The 24398-nt window shown below is 41.8% G+C and overlaps 1 protein-coding gene across 2 annotated transcripts in view; it reads right to left on the bottom strand.

The window, feature by feature from the left end:
• The window catches only part of LOC115225143 (protocadherin gamma-A1-like), a 98259-nt gene that overhangs the window by 21345 nt on the left and 52516 nt on the right, over window positions 1-24398 (bottom strand). For both annotated transcript variants that reach the window (XM_036515021.1, XM_036515026.1), the window contains exon 9: window positions 11301-11416. In XM_036515021.1, the coding sequence (XP_036370914.1) occupies window positions 11301-11416 (116 nt within the window). The remainder of the gene's footprint in view (window positions 1-11300; window positions 11417-24398) is intronic.

Here is a 24398-nt window from a genome sequence, read left to right as displayed (position 1 = left end):
ATGGGCTGCATTGTCAGGGCTAGAATCCGCCATATGGGATGTGAAGGAATCAACGCCGCGAGATGGGCCCGAGTGGTGGAAGCACAGCATGGTAACGATGCCACGACTCGATCTTTGACGAACCAACAAGGTGAGTCGCTGAACGAACCCGAGGAGATGTGTGAGGCCTTTCAGGAGCACTTCGCTCAGCTTTTCGGTGAGTGCGGCGGACTGGATAGGAGGGGGGCCTTTACGGACCTACTCGACGGGCTGCCGCGCTTATCGGGGCGAGATGCGGAGGGCTGTGAAGGGCCAATCACGCCTGAGGAGGTGGTTGAGGCAATGGCGTACTGCGGCGCGGGCAAGGCGCCGGGTTTGGATGGTCTACCCTATGAGTTATATAAGAGTATGCCAGACTTGTTCGGGCACCTACTGGCGGAGGTCTATGCGAACTGGCAACAGAACGGGCTTATACCCAGATCTGTGCGCCGGGGAGTAGTGACACTCGTCAGAAGGGACCCGAGCAAGGGGGAGTGCATTGATAATTTCAGGCCCATCACTCTGCTAAACACAGAGTTGAAGATTTTGGCCAAAGTGTTATCGAAAAGATTGGCGCGTGTCGCGGATGGTCTGATCGGGGAGGCACAGACATGTGCCGTTCCTGGCAGAACCATTCAGGATAATCTCCATCTTATGCGGTACACTATAGATGGGTTTAATAGTGATTCTGGCAAGGGTGGGGCACTGGTCCATTTAGACCAATCTAAAGCTTTTGATAGGGTCGACCATCGTTACCTGGTATCTGCCCTGGCACAGTTCGGGCTGAGCCTTGGCTTCCTCAGGTGGATTATCCAAATTTATGATAACATCGACTCGGTAGTTCGGGTGAACGGCTTCTTTTCGAAGCCGTTCAAAATCAAACGCTCGGTTCGTCAAGGGTGTCCGCTCTCCCCGCTTTTGTACGTGATGGCTCTAGAGCCATTACTGCGAAAACTGAGCGGTATCCCGAGACAGCCAGGTAATGGAAAATCAGTGTCAGCGTACGCGGATGACATCACCATCATCGTAACCGAAATGGACCACCTATGTAAAGTAGGCAAGGCCATAGAGGTTTACGAGACGGTGACAGGAGCAAAAGTTAATCGCGAAAAGTCAGTCGGCTTGCAACTCGGCACCTGGAGAGGCAAGTCGATGCCTCCTGACAGCGTCGTGGAACGTTGGACGGAGGGTCCGATTAAATTGCTAGGGATCTGGTTCGGTCCAGACCTCCAAATAGAGAAGAATTGGGGCGAGGTATCGAGCAAGGCGGCTGCAGAAACCAAGACCTGGTCTTGGCGGTGGCTGTCCCTGAAAGGGAGGGCGGAGGTGGCCAATGTGTTTATCGCATCGGTTATCACCTACCGCCTTTCCGTCGTTCCTTGCCCTGATTCGTGGTTGATCAAGTTGGAAAGACAGCTCTTCTACTTCTTGTGGAAGGGCGGGAAACCACTTGTGAAACGCTCTACTTGCTGTCAACAACCGTTAAAGGGTGGGCTAGGGATGCCTTGGCTGATGATGCGCAGACATGCGCTGAGGTTAAGACATCTGTGGCTCTACCTGGATGGTGAACGGGTGAGGTCTCCGCTAGCAAAACTGATGTTTCCCAAGTTCACTAGTTTCGGTGGATGGGAAACCTGGCTGAATCGTAGATCGAAACTTGGTACTTGGTACACGGAGTGTCGCAAGGCTCTCCTGCTATTCCGTCGCTCGGGCAACGCCTGCGGTGGGGGTTCCACCACATTCTTCTATAGAGGGTTGGTAGAGGCGGAATGTGAAGATACCTTGGGGGAAACCCTAGGTCTCGACGATAATCAGCTGGCGAGTCTGTTCCGACGTACGTTCAAGCCGAGGACACTGGACAACATCCAGAAGTCTCTGGCATGGCAATGCTACAGAGGAGCTCTACCTGTTCGGGATAAACTCGCAAGGCATGGTGGCCAAGACAGTCCGATATATCCAAGATGCGGGCGGGATAGGGAAACCGTCCTGCACGCTATTGTTCATTGTCCGGACGTGTCTGAGGTGTGGGTTTATGCCGAACAGCTGTTGTCAGGTACACGAAGAGTACAGCTGTCGACTGAGTCGATTACAAAAATTGACCCACCGGATTTCCTCGTGAAGGAAGGTAAGTTTCGTTTTCTCGTTGTAGTAGCAATTGCGAAAGAGGTGATATGGAAGACGAGAATGAAAGGTTTACAGTCAGGCAAGTTCATCTCCGGCCCTGGTTTGATGAATTATTTCATCTTTCACCTGAAAAGGAAGATAGGGCTGGAGAGAATATGCCTGACTAGGAGAGTGTATGAAGAACGTTGGAAGATGTAGCACGAAAGTTGCGAGTGAATGATACAACATAAATGTAAGACCAAGCGAAACCAAAAGTATCAGTGGGGAGGCGGGGCTCGTGGGGTCCGAGCTAAACCCGCACCCACTCCACCCGTAATGTCTTCCGGTCTGTTACATCATTCGATTTCTGTCCATTTATTGTAATTTCATGAAAATTTTTTAATTCGTTTTATTGTAAAAACCCATTCGTGTGTCTGACCCCATCATCAGATTGTATTGTCCCATCTATGTTCGCCCCTTGTGGGTAATAATAAAACAACCTGGCGGAACGCAATCCACGTGTGTATTGAGTTATTTTGTATGTGAAAATTTGAAAAAAAAAAACTGTTAAAAATTATCAAAAAAATTGAATCGCGCGAGGCGTTTGCCGCTGCGTGTTTGAACCTTTTATAGAAGGTGTGTCGACCCGCAAGTCATGGAGACTTACGCGGGGGTCGCCACAACAAAAAGTGACGAGTCTCTTAGAATAAGAGAAGTGTTCTTTAGAAAAGAACAATTGAAGGAATACGAGAATTTCGTCAAAAGGGAGGGTGACAGCGTGAAGCTGGTCCCGCCTGTTGAAACAATAGAGGAGAGAAATAACAAGACGATAACGTATAGAACGCAAGATAGAAACACGAGAAAACTGGTGAGAGTGACGATTGAAGAAATAGAGAAATGTCTGGGGGACATCATGAAAAAAGCTACTTTTGTAGACAGAGGAAAGAAATATGGTACGGTGGAGGTGAGATGCGCAACAAAGGAAGTGGCGGCCTCATTGGCTTCCACTGTCCTGAAAGCCGAAAATTTCACTATGTGGCCGACGTATAAAGGAAGACGAGGGGTACGGGTAAGAGTCCCAAAGGTGCCCCCAGATATTAAAACAGAAATGCTGGTAACAGCCATTATTGGGGCAGCAAAGGAGGAAGTTGAAATAGGGTCAATCATGGAGACGAACGTTGTAAATTGGAAGGGATTCGGAGTAGAGTTGTGGCTGATGGCCACAATGGAAGACATCGAAAGGTTTCCCTTCCAAATAGAAATAGAAAACGAGAAAACAATTAGTGTAATAGTGGAGGGCAGAAAACCGAATTGCTACCTGTGCGGATCAAGAGGGCACATAAAAAAGGAATGTCCGCTGTATGAATTCACAGCGGAGCAAAAAGAGACACAAAGTGGAGAGAAGGAAAACGAACACGAAGGAAAGAACAGCGAAAACAAGGAAAAGGAAATAACGGAGAAACAACAAGAGAAGGGAAGTAACAGCGCACTGAAGGAAAATGAAAACAAAGGGAAGAAGAGAGTAGAAAAGGAGCAAAATTCACAGGGTGCAGAAGTAGTGGAGAAGGAGCCAAGGCAGAAGCAAGAGAAAGAAAAGGAAAGTACATTAAAGGAAAGAGAAAAAGCAGGAAAAGAACAAGAGAAGGAACAGAACCAAGAGAAAGGAAAAGATGGTATGCGAAAAGGAAAAGAAACAACAGGAAAGGAACATAAGGCACAGGGTAGAGAGACGGCAGACAAAGAGCCAAAAAGACAAGAGAAGGAAAAAGAAAGAAGAGAAAGCAAAAAGAGAGAAAGAGAGAAACCGAGGGAGGAGAAAAAAGAGGAAGTAAGTCCTAAGAGAAAAACTAGAGAAAACGTAGGTACGAATAGAAAATTCAAATACTATGGAACGTTGATCCATCACAGGCACTGTGAGGAGATGGAAGATTTAATAAACGTAACAAATGGGTATACGTGGGTCAGGATGGGCACCGAATGGAAAGAAACAGGTGCACTCGTCCACGAGAACGACGCTGAGGCGTTCATCGAGGCAGCTGGCAAGAACGTGACAAAACATATGAAATGCCGACTTACAAGATGGCCACGAACGATGGAAATTTACCAAGATTTGGTAGAGATAATGGAGTATATATAAAAGAAAAGGTATTGTGAAAACTTTAATTGGAAATGATAAAAGGAACTTTAAATTCTGAAAAAAAAAAAAATGTTGAACTTTGTAAAATTTTTGAAATGTATGTTGAAAATGTGTAAAATGTTTTTATTTGGAAGATATTGTTGACGAATAAAAAACAAATGACGAAATGTAACCGCTCGATTTCGGGGATCGAGTGGGCATTACACCACATTGTACAAACTTCATAATTCATTATTCATTTTCCCGATTGTATTGTCCCCTCTATGTTGGCCCCTTGTGGGTAATAATAAAATAACATGGCGGAACGCAAATCGCGTGTGTAGTGAGTTATTACAATTTTCCTTAGTGTATATTTTCTCCGTTATATTATACTGTGTGTTGGCAGCTATGGCCAAAGTGGAAAAAATAGGAAAAATGAATGACTATATAGTTTACAGAATAGGCCGGAAGGATTACGGGCGGATAAAGTCCGAATTCTTTCATGACGTAGGCCCGCTCAGAATGGATTTAACATCTCCATATATATTCGAGGGCCTACGTCAGACTCCCCACGAGTCCCAGAAAAAGAGATAAACAAAGAATAAAAAGAAAAAACCGAACCACTGATATAAAGGTAAGTAATGGATTACATTTATGTTGGTTGTTTGAATGTGCACGGCCTGGGAGCAAGCTGGAAGCAAAGTCGCTTCCTGCATGATATCAGGTCGCGTAATTTAGATGTTATTGTTGCTACAGAAACCCGGTTAGAGGGGCCAAGAGGTCTACTCCCGCTGTTTGACGGCTACGAGTGTTTTTTGTCTCCTGGCAGTCCTACTGGCGGGAGTGGGGTGTTGGTCCTAATAAAAAGAAACCGGGCCCGAGTGGTGGAAGCTCAGCATGGGAACGATGCCACGATTCGATCTATGACGAACCAACAAGGTGAGTTGATAAACGAGCCCGAGGAGATGTGTGAGGCCTTTCAGGAGCACTTCGCTCAGCTTTTCGGTGAGTGCGGCGGACTGGATAGGAGGGGGGCCTTTACGGACCTACTCGACGGGCTGCCGCGCTTATCGCGGCGAGATGCGGAGGGCTGTCAAGGGCCAAACACGCCTGAGGAGGTGGTTGAGGCAATGGCGGACTGCGACGCGGGCAAGGCGCCGGGTTTGGATGGTCTACCCTATGAGTTATATAAGAGTATGCCAGACTTGTTCGGGCACCTACTGGCGGAGGTCTATGCGAACTGGCAACAGAACGGGCTTATACCCAGATCTGTGCGCCGGGGAGTAGTGACACTCGTCAGAAGGGACCCGAGCAAGGGGGAGTGCATTGATAATTTCAGGCCCATCACTCTGCTAAACACAGAGTTGAAGATTTTGGCCAAAGTGTTATCGAAAATTGGCGCGTGTCGCGGATGGTCTGATCGGGGAGGCACAGACATGTGCTGTTCCTGGCAGAACCATTCAGGATAATCTCCATCTTATGCGGTACACTATAGAGGGGTTTAATAGCGATTCTGGCAAGGGTGGGGCACTGGTCCATTTAGACCAATCTAAAGCATTTGATAGGGTCGACCATCGTTACCTGGTATCTGCCCTGGTACAGTTCGGGCTGAGCCTTGGCTTCTTCAGGTGGATTATACAAATTTACGATAACATCGACTCGGTAGTTCGGGTGAACGGCTTCCTGTCGTTCAAGCGGTCGGCTTGTCAAGGGTGTCCGCTTTCTCCGCTTTTGTATGTGATGGCTCTTGAGCCATTACTGCGAAAACTGAGCGGTATCCCGAGACAGCCAGGTAGTGGAAAATCGGTGTCAGCGTACGCGGATGACATCACCATCATTGTAACCGAAATGGACCACCTACGTAAAGTAGGCAAGGCCATAGAGGTTTACGAGACGGTGACAGGAGGTGGCTTATGTGTTTATCGCATCGGTTATCACCTACCGCCTTTCCGTCGTTCCTTGCCCTGATTCGTGGTTGATCAAGTTGGAAAGACAGCTCTTCTACTTCTTGTGGAAGGGCGGGAAACCACTTGTGAAACACTCTACTTGCTGTCAACAACCGTTAAAGGGTGGGCTAGGGATGCCTTGGCTGATGATGCGCAGACATACGCTGAGGTTAAGACATCTGTGGCTCTACCTGGATGGTGAACGGGTGAGGTCTCCGCTAGCAAAACTGATGTTTCCCAAGTTCACTAGTTTCGGTGGATGGGAAACCTGGCTGAATCGTAGATCGAAACTTGGTACTTGGTACACGGAGTGTCGCAAGGTTCTCCTGCTATTCCGTCGCTCGGGCAACGCCTGCGGTGGGGGTTCCACCACATTCTTCTATAGAGGTTTGGTAGAGGCGGAATGTGAAGATACCTTGGGGGAAACCCTAGGTCTCGACGATAATCAGCTGGCCAGTCTGTTCCGATGTACGTTCAAGCCGAAGACACTGGACAACTTCCAGAAGTCTCTGGCATGGCAATAATACAGATGAGCTCTACCTGTTCGGGATAAACTCGCAAGGCACGGTGGCCAAGACAGCCCGATATGTCCAAGATGCGGGCGGGATAGGGAAACCGTCCCGCACGCTATTGTTCATTGTCCGGACGTGTCTGAGGTGTGGGTTTATGCCGAACAGCTGTTGTCAAGTACACGAAGAGTACAGCTGTCGACTGAGTTGATTACAAAAATTGACCCACCGGATTTCCTCGTGAAGGAAGGTAAGTTTCGTTTTCTCGTTGTAGTAGCAATTGCGAAAGAGGTGATATGGAAGACGAGAATGAAAGGTTTACAGTCAGGCAAGTTCATCTCCGGCCCTGGTTTGATGAATTATTTCATCTTTCACCTGAAAAGGAAGATAGGGCTGGAGAGAATATGCCTGACTAGGAGAGTGTATGAAGAACGATGGAAAAATCTAGCACGAAAGTTGCGAATGGATGATACCACATAAATGTAAAACCAGACGAAACCAAAGTATCAGTGGGGAGGCGGGGCTCGTGGGGTCCGAGCTAAACCCGCTCCCACTCCATCCGTAATGTCTTCCGGTCTGTTCTCCATTCGATTTTTTATATTTTGTAATTTTTTGTAAATTTTTAAAATTCGCTTTGTTGTAAAACCCATTCGTGTATCTGACTCCATCATCAGATTGTATTGTCCCATCTATGTTCGCCCCTTGTGGGTAATAATAAAACAACATGGCGGAAAGCACCTTCGAAAAGTGTCTTGGTGCGACCATGAAAGGTATCTAATCAGAGGCGGTAAATTCGCCACAATAGAAGCAAGGTTTGAGTCAACGGAGTGTGCGTCACCTTTACCTTTGTAAACTGGTTAACTATACGGGTGACTAGGCTATAGCCGACACTACCAGATATTTTAAGCATCTCTGCAGAAATACCTGATGGGCCTGGGGCTTTCCCTGTCTTCATGCTTCTAATTGCCTTAACTACTAAGGAACTGTCAACTCGGATAGCTGGTCCCTCTGTTGGGGCGACATTTGGCAGACTCTCTTTATCCCATTTATTTTCCTTATTTAGCAGCTTCTCATAATGGTGTCTCCATACCTCTCTCTTTGCATCCTCATTCAGTGCAAGTGAACCATCATCCATGCGAACACATTTCTCCCCTACCACATCACGATTCTCTCTCACACACTGGACAAATCAGAAGTAATAAGATGCTGTGCAAATTTTGAAATTGGATGGGGATGGAAGGCAAGTGACAGTCGTAGAGATGGAGGTTAGAGGCTAAAGTGAGTGGGAAGACAGAAGTGATTAGGGAGTTGGGGCTGTCATCAATAACAGATATGAGTGGGGTTGAAAAAAGATATCTACATTGATGTAGATCCAAGAGAGCATATTCCCTCCATTCTTCTCCAGTCTTCACATGTCTTCTGTGTTCAGTGCCCACATCTCATACCAAATAGCATTGCATTTCATGCCCAAGCATCATACAATCTGACTTTCACTCTGGTAGTTAATAGTCCTCTGAACATTCTCTGTCCTATTCTTATTCTAATAATTAAACATTCAAAATATCTTGCTTCACTGCTAGTTTAGCCACCAAGATAGCAGAGATTATCTTTGTCTCTAGAGAACCTCCTTGGCATTTGAGAAAATCTGTTTCCTGTGTGCCCTTAGCATTTGTGTTCCCAGTGCATCTTCCATATACAAAGATTACTTTTTCTAAGAATTACTGCTGAAATGCTTAAAATGCTTCAGGTAGATGGCCCTACTCGATCTGTAGAAAAGGCATAGGTAGAAACTCTATAAGATGCACCAAATGTAAGCTATGGACACATAAGAGGTGCAGCAATGTCAAAGGAAGGCTAACTAGGAAGATAGTCTTTGTATGTGGTAGATGCTCAGGAGCAATAAACACTGAAAATGCTCTGAGACCAACTTCTATCACGTTTCAGGGAGAAAAACTAGAAATAGTTGATAGCTTCCGTTACCTAGGTGACTAAGTCAGTAGCGGGGGTGGGTGTGCTGAAAGTGTAACTGCTAGAGTAAGAATAGCCTGGGCAAAGTTCAGAGAGCTCTTACCTCTGCTGGTGACAAAAGGCCTCTCGCTCAGAATAAAAGGCAGACTGTATGACGCATGTGTATGAACAGCCATGCTACATGGCAGTGAAACTTGGGCTGTAACTGCTGAGGACATGTGTAAGCTCGCAAGAAATGAAGCCAGTATGCTCCGATGGATGTGTAATGTCAGTGTTCATACTCGACAGAGTATAAATACCTTGAGAGAAAAGTTGGACATAAGAAGCATCAGTTGTGGTGTGTAAGAGAGACGTTTGCGCTGGTATGGTCATGTAGTGAGAATGGATGAAGATAGTTGTGTGAAAAAGTGCCACATCCTAGTGGTTAAGGGAACCTGTGGAAGAGGTAGACCCAAGAAAACCTGGGATGAGGTGGTGAAGCCGACCTTCGAACATTAGGTCTCACCGAAGAAATGACCAGAGACCGAGACCTTTGGAAGTATGCTGTGTGGGGGAAGACCTGGCAGGACAAGTGAGACCATAACCCATGGCTACCTGGGACGTAGCCAACCCACTTATGTATACCTTTCCTTCTTGTGACACAATCCCTACTTGTGAAGACCTGTAGAGGCAAGTGAAAAGGAAAATCAAAATCAAAATCAAAATCAATAAACATCAATGGAAATTGCAGCTGTGATCCGAACGTGGCCGTTGCCAGCACTGCCCCGACTGGCCTCCGTGCCGGTGGCACATAAAATGCACCATCTGATCATGGCCGTTTGCCAGCCTCGTCTTGCACCTGTGCAGGTGGCATGTAAAAAGCACCTACTACACTCACAGAGTGGTTGGCGTTAAGAAGAGCATCCAGCCGTAGAAACACTGCCAGATCAGACTGGGCCTGGCGCAGCCTTCTGGCTTTCCCAGACCCCATTTGATCCATCCAACCCATGCTAGCATGGAAAACGGACGTTAAACGATGATGATGATGATGATGATGATACTCTCCACACCTCCTATGCTGCTGCTTATCACTCTTCCTTTCTGAGCCACTTCTATTTCTCTCACTCTCCCACTTCAATACTGATATTTACTATCAGCTACACCTCCACCCTTGTTCATCACTCACTACAGCTAATTCCAGCTCCATCTCTACCTATCAATATTCTCTCATACTCTTATGAAATTACCCTTCTGGTCCTCTTCCCTCCTGATCTACTACCTATTTTCTCCTTCATATTTACCTTCTTATATTTTGAGAGTACACTCTGGTACTCATCCCCACCATCCTTATCTCCCACCTACTATCACTCACCCTCATGTGATATAGGGTAGCCATGTATCTCCTCTATAGCAAAATACCTCTGCTTGTCACTCTATCATACTTCTGTCTCCAATACCAGCCATAAAGTCACCTCATTTCTCAAATACATGTCCACTCAGTCGAGGAGACATTTTCTTTGTTTTCTTTTTTGTCTTGCAAGTAACTTGGCAACTTCACCATTGGTTGTGCCATAAAAGGCTGTGTGGTAAGTAGCTTGCTAACCAAGCACATGGTTCCGTGTTCAGTCCCACTGCGTGGCATCTTGGGCAAGTGTCTTCTGCTATAGCCCCGGGCCGACCAATGCCTTGTGAGTGGATTTGGTAGACAGAAACTGAAAGAAGCCTGTCGTATATATATATATAAACATATATATGTATGTGTGTGTGTGTTTTTGTGTCTAAGTTTGTCCCCCTAGCATTGCTTGACAACCGATGCTGGTGTGTTTACGTCCCCGTCACTTAGCGGTTTGGCAAAAGACCGATAGAATAAGTACTGGGCTTACAAAGAATAAGTCCCGGGGTCGATTTGCTCGACTAAAGTCGGTGCTCCAGCATGGCCGCAGTCAAATGACTGAAACAAGTAAAAGAGTAAAAGAGTAATACACACTGTAAAGTGACTGACACTAGGAAGGGTATCCAGCCATAGAAATTATGCCAAAGTTGACATTGGAACTTACTGTCAAACTGTCCAGCCTATACCAGCAAATAAAATGAACATTAAATGATGATGATGTATAAGTATGTGTTTGTGTGAATGTATGGAAGTGAGTTCATATTTCCCTTTTTCTTGATATCTTTGCTGCCATTAGCAAAGCATGTCCAAACTATTTGTTGCTAAAGAAACTGCAAAATTATTTTCTTTGAAAATATGTGAGAGTTGAGCTTCTCATTGAAATTCATATACTTTTGGTGCAAGCAGAAAGAATAAAGAGAAAGGAACTGATTTGTTTGACCAGACAGACATTGTTCAATGTCCTCTTACCATGCTGGCATGGGTTGGGCGGTTTGACTGGAGCTGGTGAATCTGGAGCCTGTGCTATGCTTCTGTGTGCTGTTTTGGCATGGTTTTTATGGTTGGATGCCCTTCTTAAAATCAATATTCCGTTGAGTGGGCTGGTCTACAAAATTTCAACTTAAAACCATAAAATAAATATAGAAAACTTAAGAACTTACTACAGATGTGACATGTGTGTATGAATGTGTATATATATTATACTGTTACCATTTCATTTCAATAAGAATGGAAACCCACGAAAAGATAATTTAAGTTTAAATACTTACAGATACTTGTACTGTATATTCAAAAAGTTTCTTGTTTCATAGTCCAGTGCTTTTACTACTGTGATGACACCTTTATATTTATCAATTTTCATGTAGTCTTCAATTCCTTTTGAATTCTACAAGAAAAGAAAATGAAATGTTTAAGTTTCATTATTTGTTTTTATTTATTTGTTTAATAATGTGTGTATTTACTTGTTAATCATTATTAATATTTCAGTAGTCTTTTTTAACTTGCTTTCAAGGCACAATCAACCACAGTCCTAGTTGCCTTAAAGTACATGCAATGATTTGTTTAATATTTGTCTTACATTGCATTAAGTGTTTCATATAATATGTATGCGGTACATAGTAGTGAGATTTCTGTATATAGCATGAGCATGTATGTGTGTGTGTGTGAGAGAGAGAGAATTCAGGTGTTTTGGTTATGTATTCATCATGCATCTATTCTTTGTATTATCTCAAGGTTGCTGATATTATGGGGGATTGTTTGTTTTCAATCACATTATACTTATAGACATCTCTTCTTGTATGTCTTCATACTTGGAAAGTGACCTTATTTCTTTCTGTTAGGATGCCTTTTTTTTTGGTTTTTTCTTCTTTCTTGGGGTTATTTAACTTAATATCACTGCTTGTGTAAATCTATATGTACAGTCACTTTCACCTTCTGTAGAATCCTTTTGTAGTGTATATTTGCACCACGTCTTTCCTTCAATGATTTCACAATAATGGCATAATGTCAAATGTATGAAACCTCCAATTCTGTCAGGTATGCATATATTCCCTTTTGTCATAGACTGCACTAATTATTTCTTTACAACCTCCACATATTTTACATTTCCAACTTCGTTACAAGTTTTTGCAGTTTCTGGTGTGTTGCTTTGTTCTTGTGCCACAAATCAAAAATAATTTAGTCTCAGCTGTAAGTTCTAAGCTTTTCAGCCAGTCCTGAGTTTTCCCTATTATTTATTGCCCTTTTTCTTCTTTTCAGCCTTTTCATCTATTGGCCATGTAGTGTCTTTCCTTTGCATCATTTTATCATGCTAGTTCTCTACCTCCATTTTGAACTTTTTGTTTCCACAATATCTCTTGTTATTTTTCTATCATCCTCACAGATGAAGGTTATTTCAACCTCAATTTTGTAGTTAATGGTCTGATAAGAAATAAAAAGCAGTTTTGCTTTTATTCTTGTTCATCTTTTGTCACTCTTTGTATTAGTCTCCTTTTATTCTTAAATACTTTTGTAGTCCCACATTTGATATCTTATAATAGATTTCTACATGCATAGTACCCCTACATCCCAGTATTCATGGTGAATATAATATTCGTATGTCAGATTTTGAGTGGCATATTCTAAATAAATATTCATTATTTCCAGTCTGGTCTAACCAAATCATTTAGCATCCAGTTGAGAATATTAAGCTATAACTAATTACCAATTCAGCAAAAGTATTGATGTGCATGAACTTTTTTAAGAATTAATCTAATAAATTTGTAATATTCTACCCTAACATTTTCTTTCATTTGTACATAGCAAGTTATCTGCTAATTATAAATCTGTCTCAATTTAACATTTATTTAGGTATAACATGGTATGTCTATATTTTATATATTTCCCTCACTTTTTAGGTGGCTTTGGTACATTGTTTTAGAAGGTATTTTGTACTAATCTCCATATTAAAGCTGTACACCATGTCTCACATGCAAGGTTTCTTGCTTTTCCTGTGCAGAATACAACTTAAGTACATTAACTTTTAACATTGTATTGAAAATTTTCAAAGTTAAAATCTCAGTGCTGCAATAACTGAGCAGAAAATATCTGCAAATGGGTTTGTTTATTCAAATGTTTATAAGTCTTTCATTATGGCCAGATTATTGTCAAAATAGACAGTATTGTAGAAAAGACTTAGTCTTATTTGTTTTGAATTTTATGTATACAAATGAGATTGTTAATTAATGTCATAATATTAACTGAAAACAGATACAATATTTAAAAAATGATGAAAAGAAAGATATTGGTAATAAATATGGGCATACAAACATCACAAACAAAATACGTGCATTTTCAAGCAGATTTTTAAGTTCATTATTGTTAACCCAATGATAAATATACCCAAGTCTGCCCAAATTTCAAAGCATTGGAAGAAAGTGATAGATCTTTATAGCTTCTTAGTTGTACTGTTGAAATTACAAGAAGAAAAAATTGAGAAAAGATATTCAACAAAACAAAAAGGCTCACTGTCTAAACATTCTTCAGACAAGATTTTGTTCAAGTTACTCAATGAAAAATTCGACAGATCAAAGTCAGATATTGAGTGTGCATGAAAGAGATATATTCCTCTAGTTATCACCTTCAAAGACTTATCTGCCATAACAATTTTTAAAAATAAGTTTCTATAAAACAAAGTCTAGGAAAAATCACAAAAATTCAGCAACACATTGGGTTGATGCTAATAACAAACATTGCAAAACATAAATGATTTTCTTTGATTGGAGAGTTCATAACCTTCTTTACAACAAACATAAACGAAGATGGTTTGGTCCTATTTGTTGTATAGAATGTTAAGAGTTAATATATAACAGAAAGTTGTTATCGAAATGCTTATACCCATAGTCAGTCTGGCTTAGCATTTATTCCAGAGGAACAATACCATGCAGAAAAGGTATGAGGACAGAGAGTCTACGTGGAATATTCTTCTTCTAACAGCAATGTTGTTCATTTTTATGTTTACCTCTTCTGTTTGAATCTCCAAATTTATTTCTCATTCATTTCACATGGTTGGTGTATCCACTTGTGATTGGCTAATGTTTCACGAATCCATGAGTGGAGAACACTATAAAAGCCTTCTGGATACCAATCAACCTATGCCAAGACCTGACACTTTTTTCTCATCCTAGAGTTTTCAGTTATGATTTAACTGATTATTAAGTGATCTTTGTATGCATAGGTGCAAGAATGGCTATGAAGTTAAATAGTTCATTTAACAACAAAATAGTTTTGGTTTTAGTCCTACTGAGCAGCACTTTAGTCTTCTACTATAATATTCAGACTGTCCAATGTCTCGTGAGTAAATTTGGTAGATGAAAATAGAAGGCTGTTGTAATATATATGTTTGTCTTTACGTTCAGAGTTCAAATTCCGCCAAGATTAACTTTTTTAGCCTTTCTGGGACGATAAATTAGGCACCAGTTGCATACTTGGATCAATCTAATCGACTGCCTCACTTCCTCAACAATTTTGGGCCTTGTGCCTAGAGTAGAAAATAATATATGTGAGGGTACCCAAAAGAAGCCAGGATTTTGCAATATTATTTTATTCACACAGTTCTATATGTTTACACTTTGATCACTTTTCTCCATTTCAAGCAATGCATCATTCCAGATGCATTTTCCACTGTTCAAAGCAGTGCTGGAACTCTTGCAAAATGATGCATTTTAACATCTCTGTTGTTTTTCACTTCACCTCTTCCACATCTGCAAATTCCATAGCACCAACTTTCCTCACCAGTGATGACCTTCAAAAAAAAAAGGTCTGGATCAATTTCTAAATATTCTTTCAGTTCATGACATGGATTCAGTTGTGATTGGTTTTGATCTTCCGAGAGTAAGTGAGGCACAAATTTTGCTGCAACTCTTTTCATTCGCAATTCCTTGCTCAAAATTTGTTGGCAGGAGCTCCAAGACACACCAATCATATCAACAAGTTTGTCAACTGTCAGTGATGGTATTCCAAGATCGGTTCATGAATTTTCATGATGGTTTTAATCATTCAGGAGGTCAATGGATATCCTGAATGAAGTTGGTTTTCAAGTGACAAATGACCATTCCTAAAAAGTGGAAATCACTCATAAACTTGTGTTTTGCTCATGGCAGTGTCTTTGTAAGTTACTTGAAGCATAACAACTGTTTTGGCAGCCATTTTCCCCAGTAGAAAACAGAAATTCATGGACACATACTGTTTCTTCGTTTCAGCCATCACAAAGATCAATGCACAGGGAAGAAGCACTGAAAAACAAAGACACACCACATGGCAGTAGGACTACACTCAACGACGCTGCCCAGCATACTCGTGCTTGAGGGTTACATCAAGTGGCTTCTAGTGGCAGAAGTCTGAACTACAGTGGGTTTGTCCCACAGAAAAGTGTTTCTTTCAAGATTGATCGCAAACTTTTCTTCCTTCCATATTCTGAAACTGTTTTCAACATCCAGTAATCTGAAGTTTTAAGGTATTGTTTGAGCCCAACATTTGATATTTTGCACAGCAGCTCAAGCGCGATCATTCCTCTAACTCTACTTCATCCAGAGAAATAAAGGTGATCCACATCTGATTTTGAGTGATCTAATTTATTATAGGTCAAAATTGGTCATGAAGTTTTAAGGTTTCTCTACTGTCATGTATTCATTTTCATCCTTCCTTCGTGTTTATATTTTCAAATCTTTCCAACTTTCCTCTTGATTTCATTTAATTCTGCATCTGGTAATCATTTGTTTCTAAGAATGTCTCTTATATTTGTAAGTTTGTTTTCATCCATGTTTGGTCTAATGTCTAGATTTCTTTCTCTCCATACCTTAAAAGAATTTACCATGTATTTGGATTCAGATGATTTGCCCAATGAGCAATAGAATGTATATATCACTTACTTGTAAGTTTCTCAGGTTCATTTGTAACATTTAGATCTTTGTCTTCTTAGTGCATCTGAACTTAAAAGGACTGGATTGAGATTAATCTTATTCAAGTCCATATTTGGAGAAGAGCTTGTTTCAAATGCAAACTTTTCAACCCTAGGCTGATTCCTCCTTGAGGGATGCAGCCCTTGTTGATTCAAGTGACAACTGATCTGGTATGTGTTTTCGTCTATAGACATTGCGAATTTTTTGTATTTTTTTGTTTAGTTATACATTTTATCTGTTCCTATCAAAGGATGATTTTGTTGAAGATAATACATCTAGGACAATTATCAAACAAGACTAGTAAGCATATCCTGCCCATGAGACACAGTTAATGTGGAAATTAGGGATAGACACGTGGTTGATGAGAGCTATACAAGCCATGTACAGGGAGTAAGGTGTCAGTAAGGTAAGGATTGGCAATGAGTATAGAGAAGAATTCAGGGTACAAGTAAGGGTTCACCAAGTAGGGGTTTACCTCAGTTCCTTCTTGTTCATCATAGTCCGCCAGGCGATAACAGAGGAATTCAAGACAGGTTGCCCCTATGAGTTCTTCTATGCTGATGACTTTGCTCTTATAGCTGAATCACTACCAGAACTAGAGAAAAAGTTTCAGGTGTGGAAGCAAGGTCTAGAATCAAAGAACCTTAGAGTTAAATTAGCAAAAACCAAAGTCTTAGTAAGTAGGAAGGTGGACAAATCACAAATCTCTTAAGGTAGATGGCCACAATTGATCTGTTGAAAAGGCATAAGTAGGAACTCCATAAGATGTACCTGGTGTAAGTTATGGACACATCAGAGATGCAACAATATCAGCGGAAAGTTAACAGGGCAGATAGTTTTTGTGTGTTGAAGGTGCACAGGTACAACAAACATCAGAAACGTACAGAAAATAGATTCCATCAAATTCCAGGGGAGAAAACTAGAAGTAGTCGATAGCTTTTTTTTACCTAAGTGACCAAATCAATAGCTTTGAAAGCATACCTGCTAGAATAAGAATAGGACAAAATTCAGAGAGCTCCTACCTCTCCTGGTAACAAAGTAACTCGCACTCAGAGTGAAAGGCAGACTGTATGATACTTGTGTGTGAACAACCTTACTACACAGCAGTGAAACATGGGTTGAGACTGCTGAGGACATGCATACGCTTGAAAGAAATGTGTTGGCTCCTCGGCTAACAAAACCGGGGGTGCTCCCGTTTTGCTGCGAGTTGCAGTACACCGCTGCCAAGACGTCTCCAAACAAGTCTGGCATACAACTGTAAAGCTCATAGGATAGACCATCCAAACCTGGCAATTTGTCCCTCAAGCATTCTGCCATCACATCCCTCACTTTAATAATAATAATAATAATGATAATAATAATAATAATAATAATAATAATAATAATAAACACTGAAACAGTAAAACACGAAGACAAACGTAACATTCCCAACAAACACGATGTAAACAAAAAAACAACAAACCCAGATCGTAAGGATGCATAATAATACACGACAAACAGCAAGCCAAAACACGACAAACAAACATATAAATAAGAAAGAAAGCGACACAAATCTAAAACCTGGAAACAACGCAAGGGAGCCTAATGATTATGATAATATAAAAAGTAAAATAATCAAAGAACTGAAAACCACAGAGCTCAAAATGGACCACCAACCATACCTCCCAAAAATCAAAATAGACAAAACAACAACACCAATTATAAACAGCAAAAACCTAGCTGTCACGGAACTGATAGCCACTGAAACAAAAAGCGATATCACTGAGCTAAATGACTTAGTATACGCAGCAGCCACTGCAGCCACAAAAGAACCTGGATACTCACTCAAACCCATCCAAACAGGAGCACTACCACCCAAACAAACCCTGTGGATAAATAACATCCAAAACAAAATACAAAAAATGAGAAAAGATCTGTCGATTCTTAATGAAATCAGTAGACAATCAACGCTACTGAGCAACAAAAGGAAAGCAAAAATACTCCACAAATATAACATCACAGAAAACGATTTACCTGAGATAAAAGGAAAGCTGAAGCAAGATATCCTTGCCAAAGCACACAGGATCCACCAGTACGAGAAACGGCAGCGCTTCTTTGAACAAAACAAAAAGTTCAACTCCAACCCCAAAAAGTTCTACCAAGAACTTGGCAAAAATAAAATAGATATCACTGCAGCACCAATGGCAGAAGAAATGGAAGGATTCTGGAGAGAAATATGGTTGGCAAACGAACAACCAAAAAAAAAGGAGTATTAAAACAACAAAATCAGCATCTGAGCAACTTTTGACCCCCATAACAACTGAAGAGGTCACCCAGGCACTGCAAAGACTAAGCAACTGGAAGGCACCTGGGCATGACAAGATCCCCAACTTCTGGTTGAAATATCAAACAGGAATGCACAAAAAGCTGGCTGAAAACTTTAACAGCATACTAGCAGAGCCAGAGACAATGCCTGAATGGCTCACGAAGGGGAAAACCATCTTAATTCCCAAATCAAATGAGACAGCAAAACCAGAAAACTACAGATCAATAACCTGTCTCCCTACAATGTACAAGGCATTTACTGCAGTGATATCGCAAAGGTTGAACAAGCACCTGGACGAAAACAACCTGTTTCCAGAAGAGCAGAAAGGATGCCGCAAAGGCTCATATGGCTGTAAAGATCAACTAATGATTAATAAAGCCATAACTGAAGACAGCCACAGAAAGAAAAAAGGCCTCAGTATGGCCTGGATCGACTACAAAAAGACGTTTGATAGCATCCCCCACACATGGATCCTCGAAACACTAGCCATTAACAAAGTAGCACCAACAATCACAAAATTCATAGGGCACTCTATGAATAAATGGCAAACAGTCCTACACCTCCAAACAAAAGAGGAACTCATGAAAACCAAAGACATCCCCATTAGAAGAGGAATATTCCAGGGACACACGCTCTCTCCACTCCTTTTCTGCTTGGCACTGTCACCTCTATCTGATATGCTAAATAGAACTGGATGCGGATATAAATGTTACGGCAAAACGATCAGCCACCTTTTATATATGGATGACCTAAAACTATACGCTGCAAATGACAAACAGCTGGAAACACTATTAAAGACAGTTCATGGATTTACCAAAGAAATAGATATGAAATTTGGATTAGAAAAATGCGCCAAAGTAACCCTGAAAAAAGGAAAACTAGTAAAGAGTAGCAACATCGCACTAGATAAAACCAATGAAATAAAAGAATTAGACCAAAGCCAAACTTACAAATACTTAGGAATCCATGAACTAGATAAGACACAACACACACAAATGAAAGAGAAAATAAAAAAAGAATATTATAGACGAGTTAGATCAATACTAAAAACAGAGCTCAATACTAAAAACAAGATAATAGGTATTAACACTTTAGCTGTCCCAGTTATAAGTTACAGCTACAATATCCTTAACTGGACACTAAATGAACTGACCAAAATAGATAGGAAAACAAGAAAAATAATGACAGGATCTAGGATGCATCACCCAAAATCTAACATAGAAAGACTATATATACAACGTATAGAAGGTGGTAGAGGCCTTATACAGCTGAAAAACTACTATTAAATAACCACCATAGGACTGCAAAAATATCTACTTCAGAAGGAAGGAAAACTGATACAAATAGCGGCAAAACACGAGCAAAACAAAAAACTGTTCTCAGTATTTAAGGAAGCTGACAAATACAAACAAGAAATCATACCACCTAATAAATATGAAGAAGAAGAAGAAGAAGAAGAAGAAGAAGAAGAAGAAGAAGAAACAACAAAAGCTATAAAACAAATGAAATCCAAACTAAAAATAGAACAGCAAAGAACCATGATAAAATGATGGCAAGAAAAGCCCCTTCATGGTAAATACTGCACTAAACTAAATGCAAATAAATAGACAAAGAAAAATCCCAGCAATGGTTGGGAAGCTCAGGACTCAAAGCAGAGACAGAGGGATTTTTAATTGCAGCACAAGACCAAAGCTTCCCCACCAGAAATTACCAAAAACATGTAATGAAAAGAAATATAACAAGTAACTGCAGAATATGTGGAGATGGACAAGAAACAATAAATCATATTATCTCTGGCTGCCCAGTCCTGGCTAAGAAGGAATATATTCACAGACATGACAGAGTTGGAACCTACATACACTGGAAGCTATGCCAACATTATGGAATAACAACAGAAAAAAGATGGTATAGGCACACACCAGAAAAGGTCACAGAAAACGAGAAAGCAACCATACTCTGGGATATGCCGAAACACACAGATAGAGAAATTAATGCCAACAGACCAGATATAGTTGTCAGAGATCATAAAAAAAAAAATGCTTTCTAATTGATGTATCAATACCGGCAGATGACAATGTATCTCTAAAAGAAATGGAGAAACTTTCAAAATACAAAGACCTGGAAATAGAGGTAACCAGAATGTGGAATAAAAAAAAAAGAAACAATTCCTATCATAGTAGGTGCATGAGGCATGATAAAAAAATATTCCGATAAATACATAACAAAAACACCAGGACTTACAAACACATATAACATACAGAAAATTGCACTACTAGGCACTGCACACATCCTACGCAGAACACTTTCCATACAATAACCATCAGAGCATCACAACAAATCACAGCACATACCCAAGGCACACAGAGCTGCGCTCGGTAGTGAAGTGAAAGCATGCAATAAAAATAAAACTACTGAACAATAATAATAATAATAATAATAATAATAATGATAATAATAATAATAACAACAACAACAACAACAAATAATAATAACAACATTGAAAGAAATGAAGCTAGTATGCTCCATTGGATGTGTAATGTCAGTGTGTGTGCATAACAGAGTGCAAGCACTCCTGAGATAACAGTTGGACATAAGAAGCATCAGATGTGGTGTGCAAGACAGATGACTGCACTGATATGGTCATGTGATGTGTATGGATGAGGACAACTGTGTGAAGAAATGTTGCACTCTAATGATGGAGGGAACCTGTGGAAGTGATAGACCCAGGAAGACGTGGGATGAGGTAGTGATGCATAATCTTCAAATGCTGGGCCTCACAGAAACAATGACAAATGACCAAGACTTTGACGATATGCCATGCTTGAGAAGACCCAAGTGAGACCATAGTCATGGCTGATGCCAATGTCATTTAAGTGGCCCATTAAAAGCACCCTTCAATCACTGGGCAATATGCTGTGTTTGTGAAAACCTGTTGAACTGAATGAAATCAGAGTCGTGACCAATACCAATGCCATCTGACTGGCATCCATGCCGGTGGCATATAAAAAGCAACATTCATGCATTGGACCCCATGGAGGCAGTGTCAGGTGACCAAGACCCTTGGCAATATACAGTGCTTATGTTAACCTGTCAAGCCAATTAAGATCATAATTGTGAGTGATACTGATGTCAGGTCAATGGCACCCATCCAGTAGCACGTAAAAAGCACCCACTACTCTCTCTGAGTGGTTGGCATTAGGAAAGGCATCCAGTAGTAGAAACCCTGCAAAATCAGACTGGAACCTAGTGCAGCCCCGCAGCTCACCAGTTTTCAGTCAAATCGTCCAACCCATACCAGCATGGAAAGCAGACGTTAAGTGATGATGATGATGAACAGTATATGCCAAAGTGATGCTGGGGTACAAATATGGAAAAAGCAATATACTCATCATGACAACGCACCTGATAAGGGTACACCAATTATATGCATCACAACCAATTGTGTGGAACATGGTGACCTCATTTCACAATAGACAGTACATGGTCTTGCAGATGGAACCAAGTTAGAATTTTTTTCAGATCAATTAGTCATTCCTGCTCAAAAGTTCCTATATAAGGGTGGTCTAAGGATGACAAATAAAAATACCTTTGTTTCCAGGGGTGAATTATTCAAGCCCCTAAAGAATCCATCTCAAAACATGCTTATGATGCTCCCCCATTACTCTGCTTGTGATCAGAGATGCACATATCGTCAGCCACTATGGACATGCTCACCTGATTAAGGTCAAACAACTAACACGCAAATTTGTGGTTTTGAGCAGAATATCTGGTGTTGGTGTTGTTGTTATTATTATTATTATTATTATTGTCATTATTATTTGGAACCACATAAGAGGCCCAGGTGGCAGAGGTGCAACAAGGCAACAAAGCTACAATTCGGTCTCTGGTAGGTGAACAGGGGCATGAATTACTCAAGCCAAGTAAAATGTGTGAGGCTTTTCAACAGAATTTTGCCCAACAGTTCGGGACGAGTGGCAGGAGAGAACGCAGGGTGGACTTCAGTACCTACATACATAGCCTGCCATGACTCTTGACAAGAGAGGCAGGGCACTGCGAAGGTGCCATCATGGTGGCGGAAGTGCGGGACACGATGGCAGATTGCTCGAGGGACAAATCGCCAGGTTTGGATGGTCTATCCTATGAGCTTTACAGTTGTATGCCAGACTTGTTTGGAGATTTCTTGGCAGTAGTTTACTGCAACGCGCAGCAAAACGGGAGCATCCCTGGTTTTGTGAGCCGAGGAGCCATAACACTGCTGAAGAAAGATCTAAACAAAGGGGACGTAATAGATAACTTTAGGCCCATCACTCTACTTAATGCAGACTTGAAAATTTTGGTCAAGGTGTTAGCCAAGAGGTTGGCCTTGTCATCGAGAAACTCGACAACAAGGCACAAAAGTGCGCCGTGCCAGGACGCATCATCCATGACAACTGATGTGCTACATCATATACAAGGTAGTTAAGGAACCTGGCACGGGTAGGGCCCAGATCAATTTGGAACAATTGAAAGCTTTCAATAGGGTAGACCATCAATATTTGGAGGCTGTCCTCAAAGAGGCTGGTTTTGGTCCCGTCTTCTGCAGCTGGATAGCTGCTTTGTACAGAGGCATTCATTCAGTAATTTGCATAAATGGACATCTATCGAGACCTTTTGACATTGCACATTCGGTCCGTCAGGGATGCCCCCCTCTCATCACTTCTATACGTATTGACTCTGGTGACTCTGAGGGGCATCCTGCGAGAATTGGGATGCGGGACAAGCATGTCTGCATACGCGGACGATGTCACCATCATAGTGTCTAGCCACAAGCACATGGAGCTGGTCGGTGAGACACTGAAAGACTACGAAGTGGTAAAGGAGCAATAATCATCCGAGAAAAGTTAGTGAGCTTGCAGCTCGGTACATGGAGAACCAAGCCCATGCCGTCCACCAGCGCCTCCATCATAGGACACTGGATTGATGGTCCGGTCGAGTTGCTCGAGGTCTGGTTTGTTCCGGACCTCCAAATGGAGAAGAACTGGAACAAGATAATGAGTAGGGTGGTCACTCTCGCCTGATAATGGGCCGAGAGGAAACTGTCTCTAAAAGGTTGTGCAGAGGTGGCAAACACATACATCGCATCCATCATCTACTACTGCCTGACCGTCATGCCTTGTCCCGACCCTACCATCACCAAACTAGAATGCATTCTCTTCTGCTTCTTGTGGAAAAGATGCATCCCGATGGTCAGGCAATCCATTTGTTGTCAACACCCATTAAAAGGAGGGCTGGGCATGCCGTGGTTGATAATGCACAGACATGCGCTGAGACTGCGACACCCCCGGCTCTACATAGACGATGGTGAACAGGTGTGGTCACCGTTTGTGAGGCACGCTTTCCCGCAGCTCATCTCCATGTCCAAACTGCAGTCGTGGATCAAAAAGAGAGGCCGAGGAAGGGCGAATGGCACCACAAGTATCGCGTTGCTCTCAAGCAACTATGCCATCGCGGGTCGATCTTGAGCAACTTCAATACAACCAAAGCATTCTATTAGTGAAGGGGAGGCACGACGATGATCTCAGGGCAAACCTGGGCGTCAACAAGGAATACCTGACCTGCCTGTTCAAGACGACTTTTGGGCTAGGACCTATGGACAACTTCCAGAGATCCCTGGCCTGTCAGTGCTACCGAAAAGCACTACCCGTTCGGGATAAGCTCTATAGACATGGCTCGAGAAACACGGGGCCAACCTGCCCGAGATGCGGTCAGAGTGATGAAACCATTCTGCACGCACTCGTGCAGTGTCCAACCATTTCCGACCTGTGAGCTTATGTCGAATGACTGCTGTCACGTGTGGGATGAGTCAGTTTATCAGCCAAGTCTATCATCAATATCATCACGCCTCCTTCCTTCAAATGGGAAGGAAGAGCTATTTTCATCATACTTGTGACTATGGCGAAACAATGTATCTGGTGGACGTGTCTGAAAGGATTAGAGACAAGCACTTTCCTCTCTGGTCAATCTCTCATCAACTTCTTCAAGTATCACTTGAAAAGCAAAGTGAGAGTAGAGAGGCAAGTTTTGTCTAGTGAATGTTTCAAAAAAATGGGTGAATGTAGCAAGGATGACACGTATGAATGATGAAG

This window comes from Octopus sinensis, linkage group LG2 (genome assembly GCF_006345805.1).
Source record: "Octopus sinensis linkage group LG2, ASM634580v1, whole genome shotgun sequence".
Classification (NCBI taxonomy): domain Eukaryota; kingdom Metazoa; phylum Mollusca; class Cephalopoda; order Octopoda; family Octopodidae; genus Octopus; species Octopus sinensis.
Note: the sequence above shows the minus strand (reverse complement) of the source record. Positions and strands in the feature narration are given on the sequence as shown.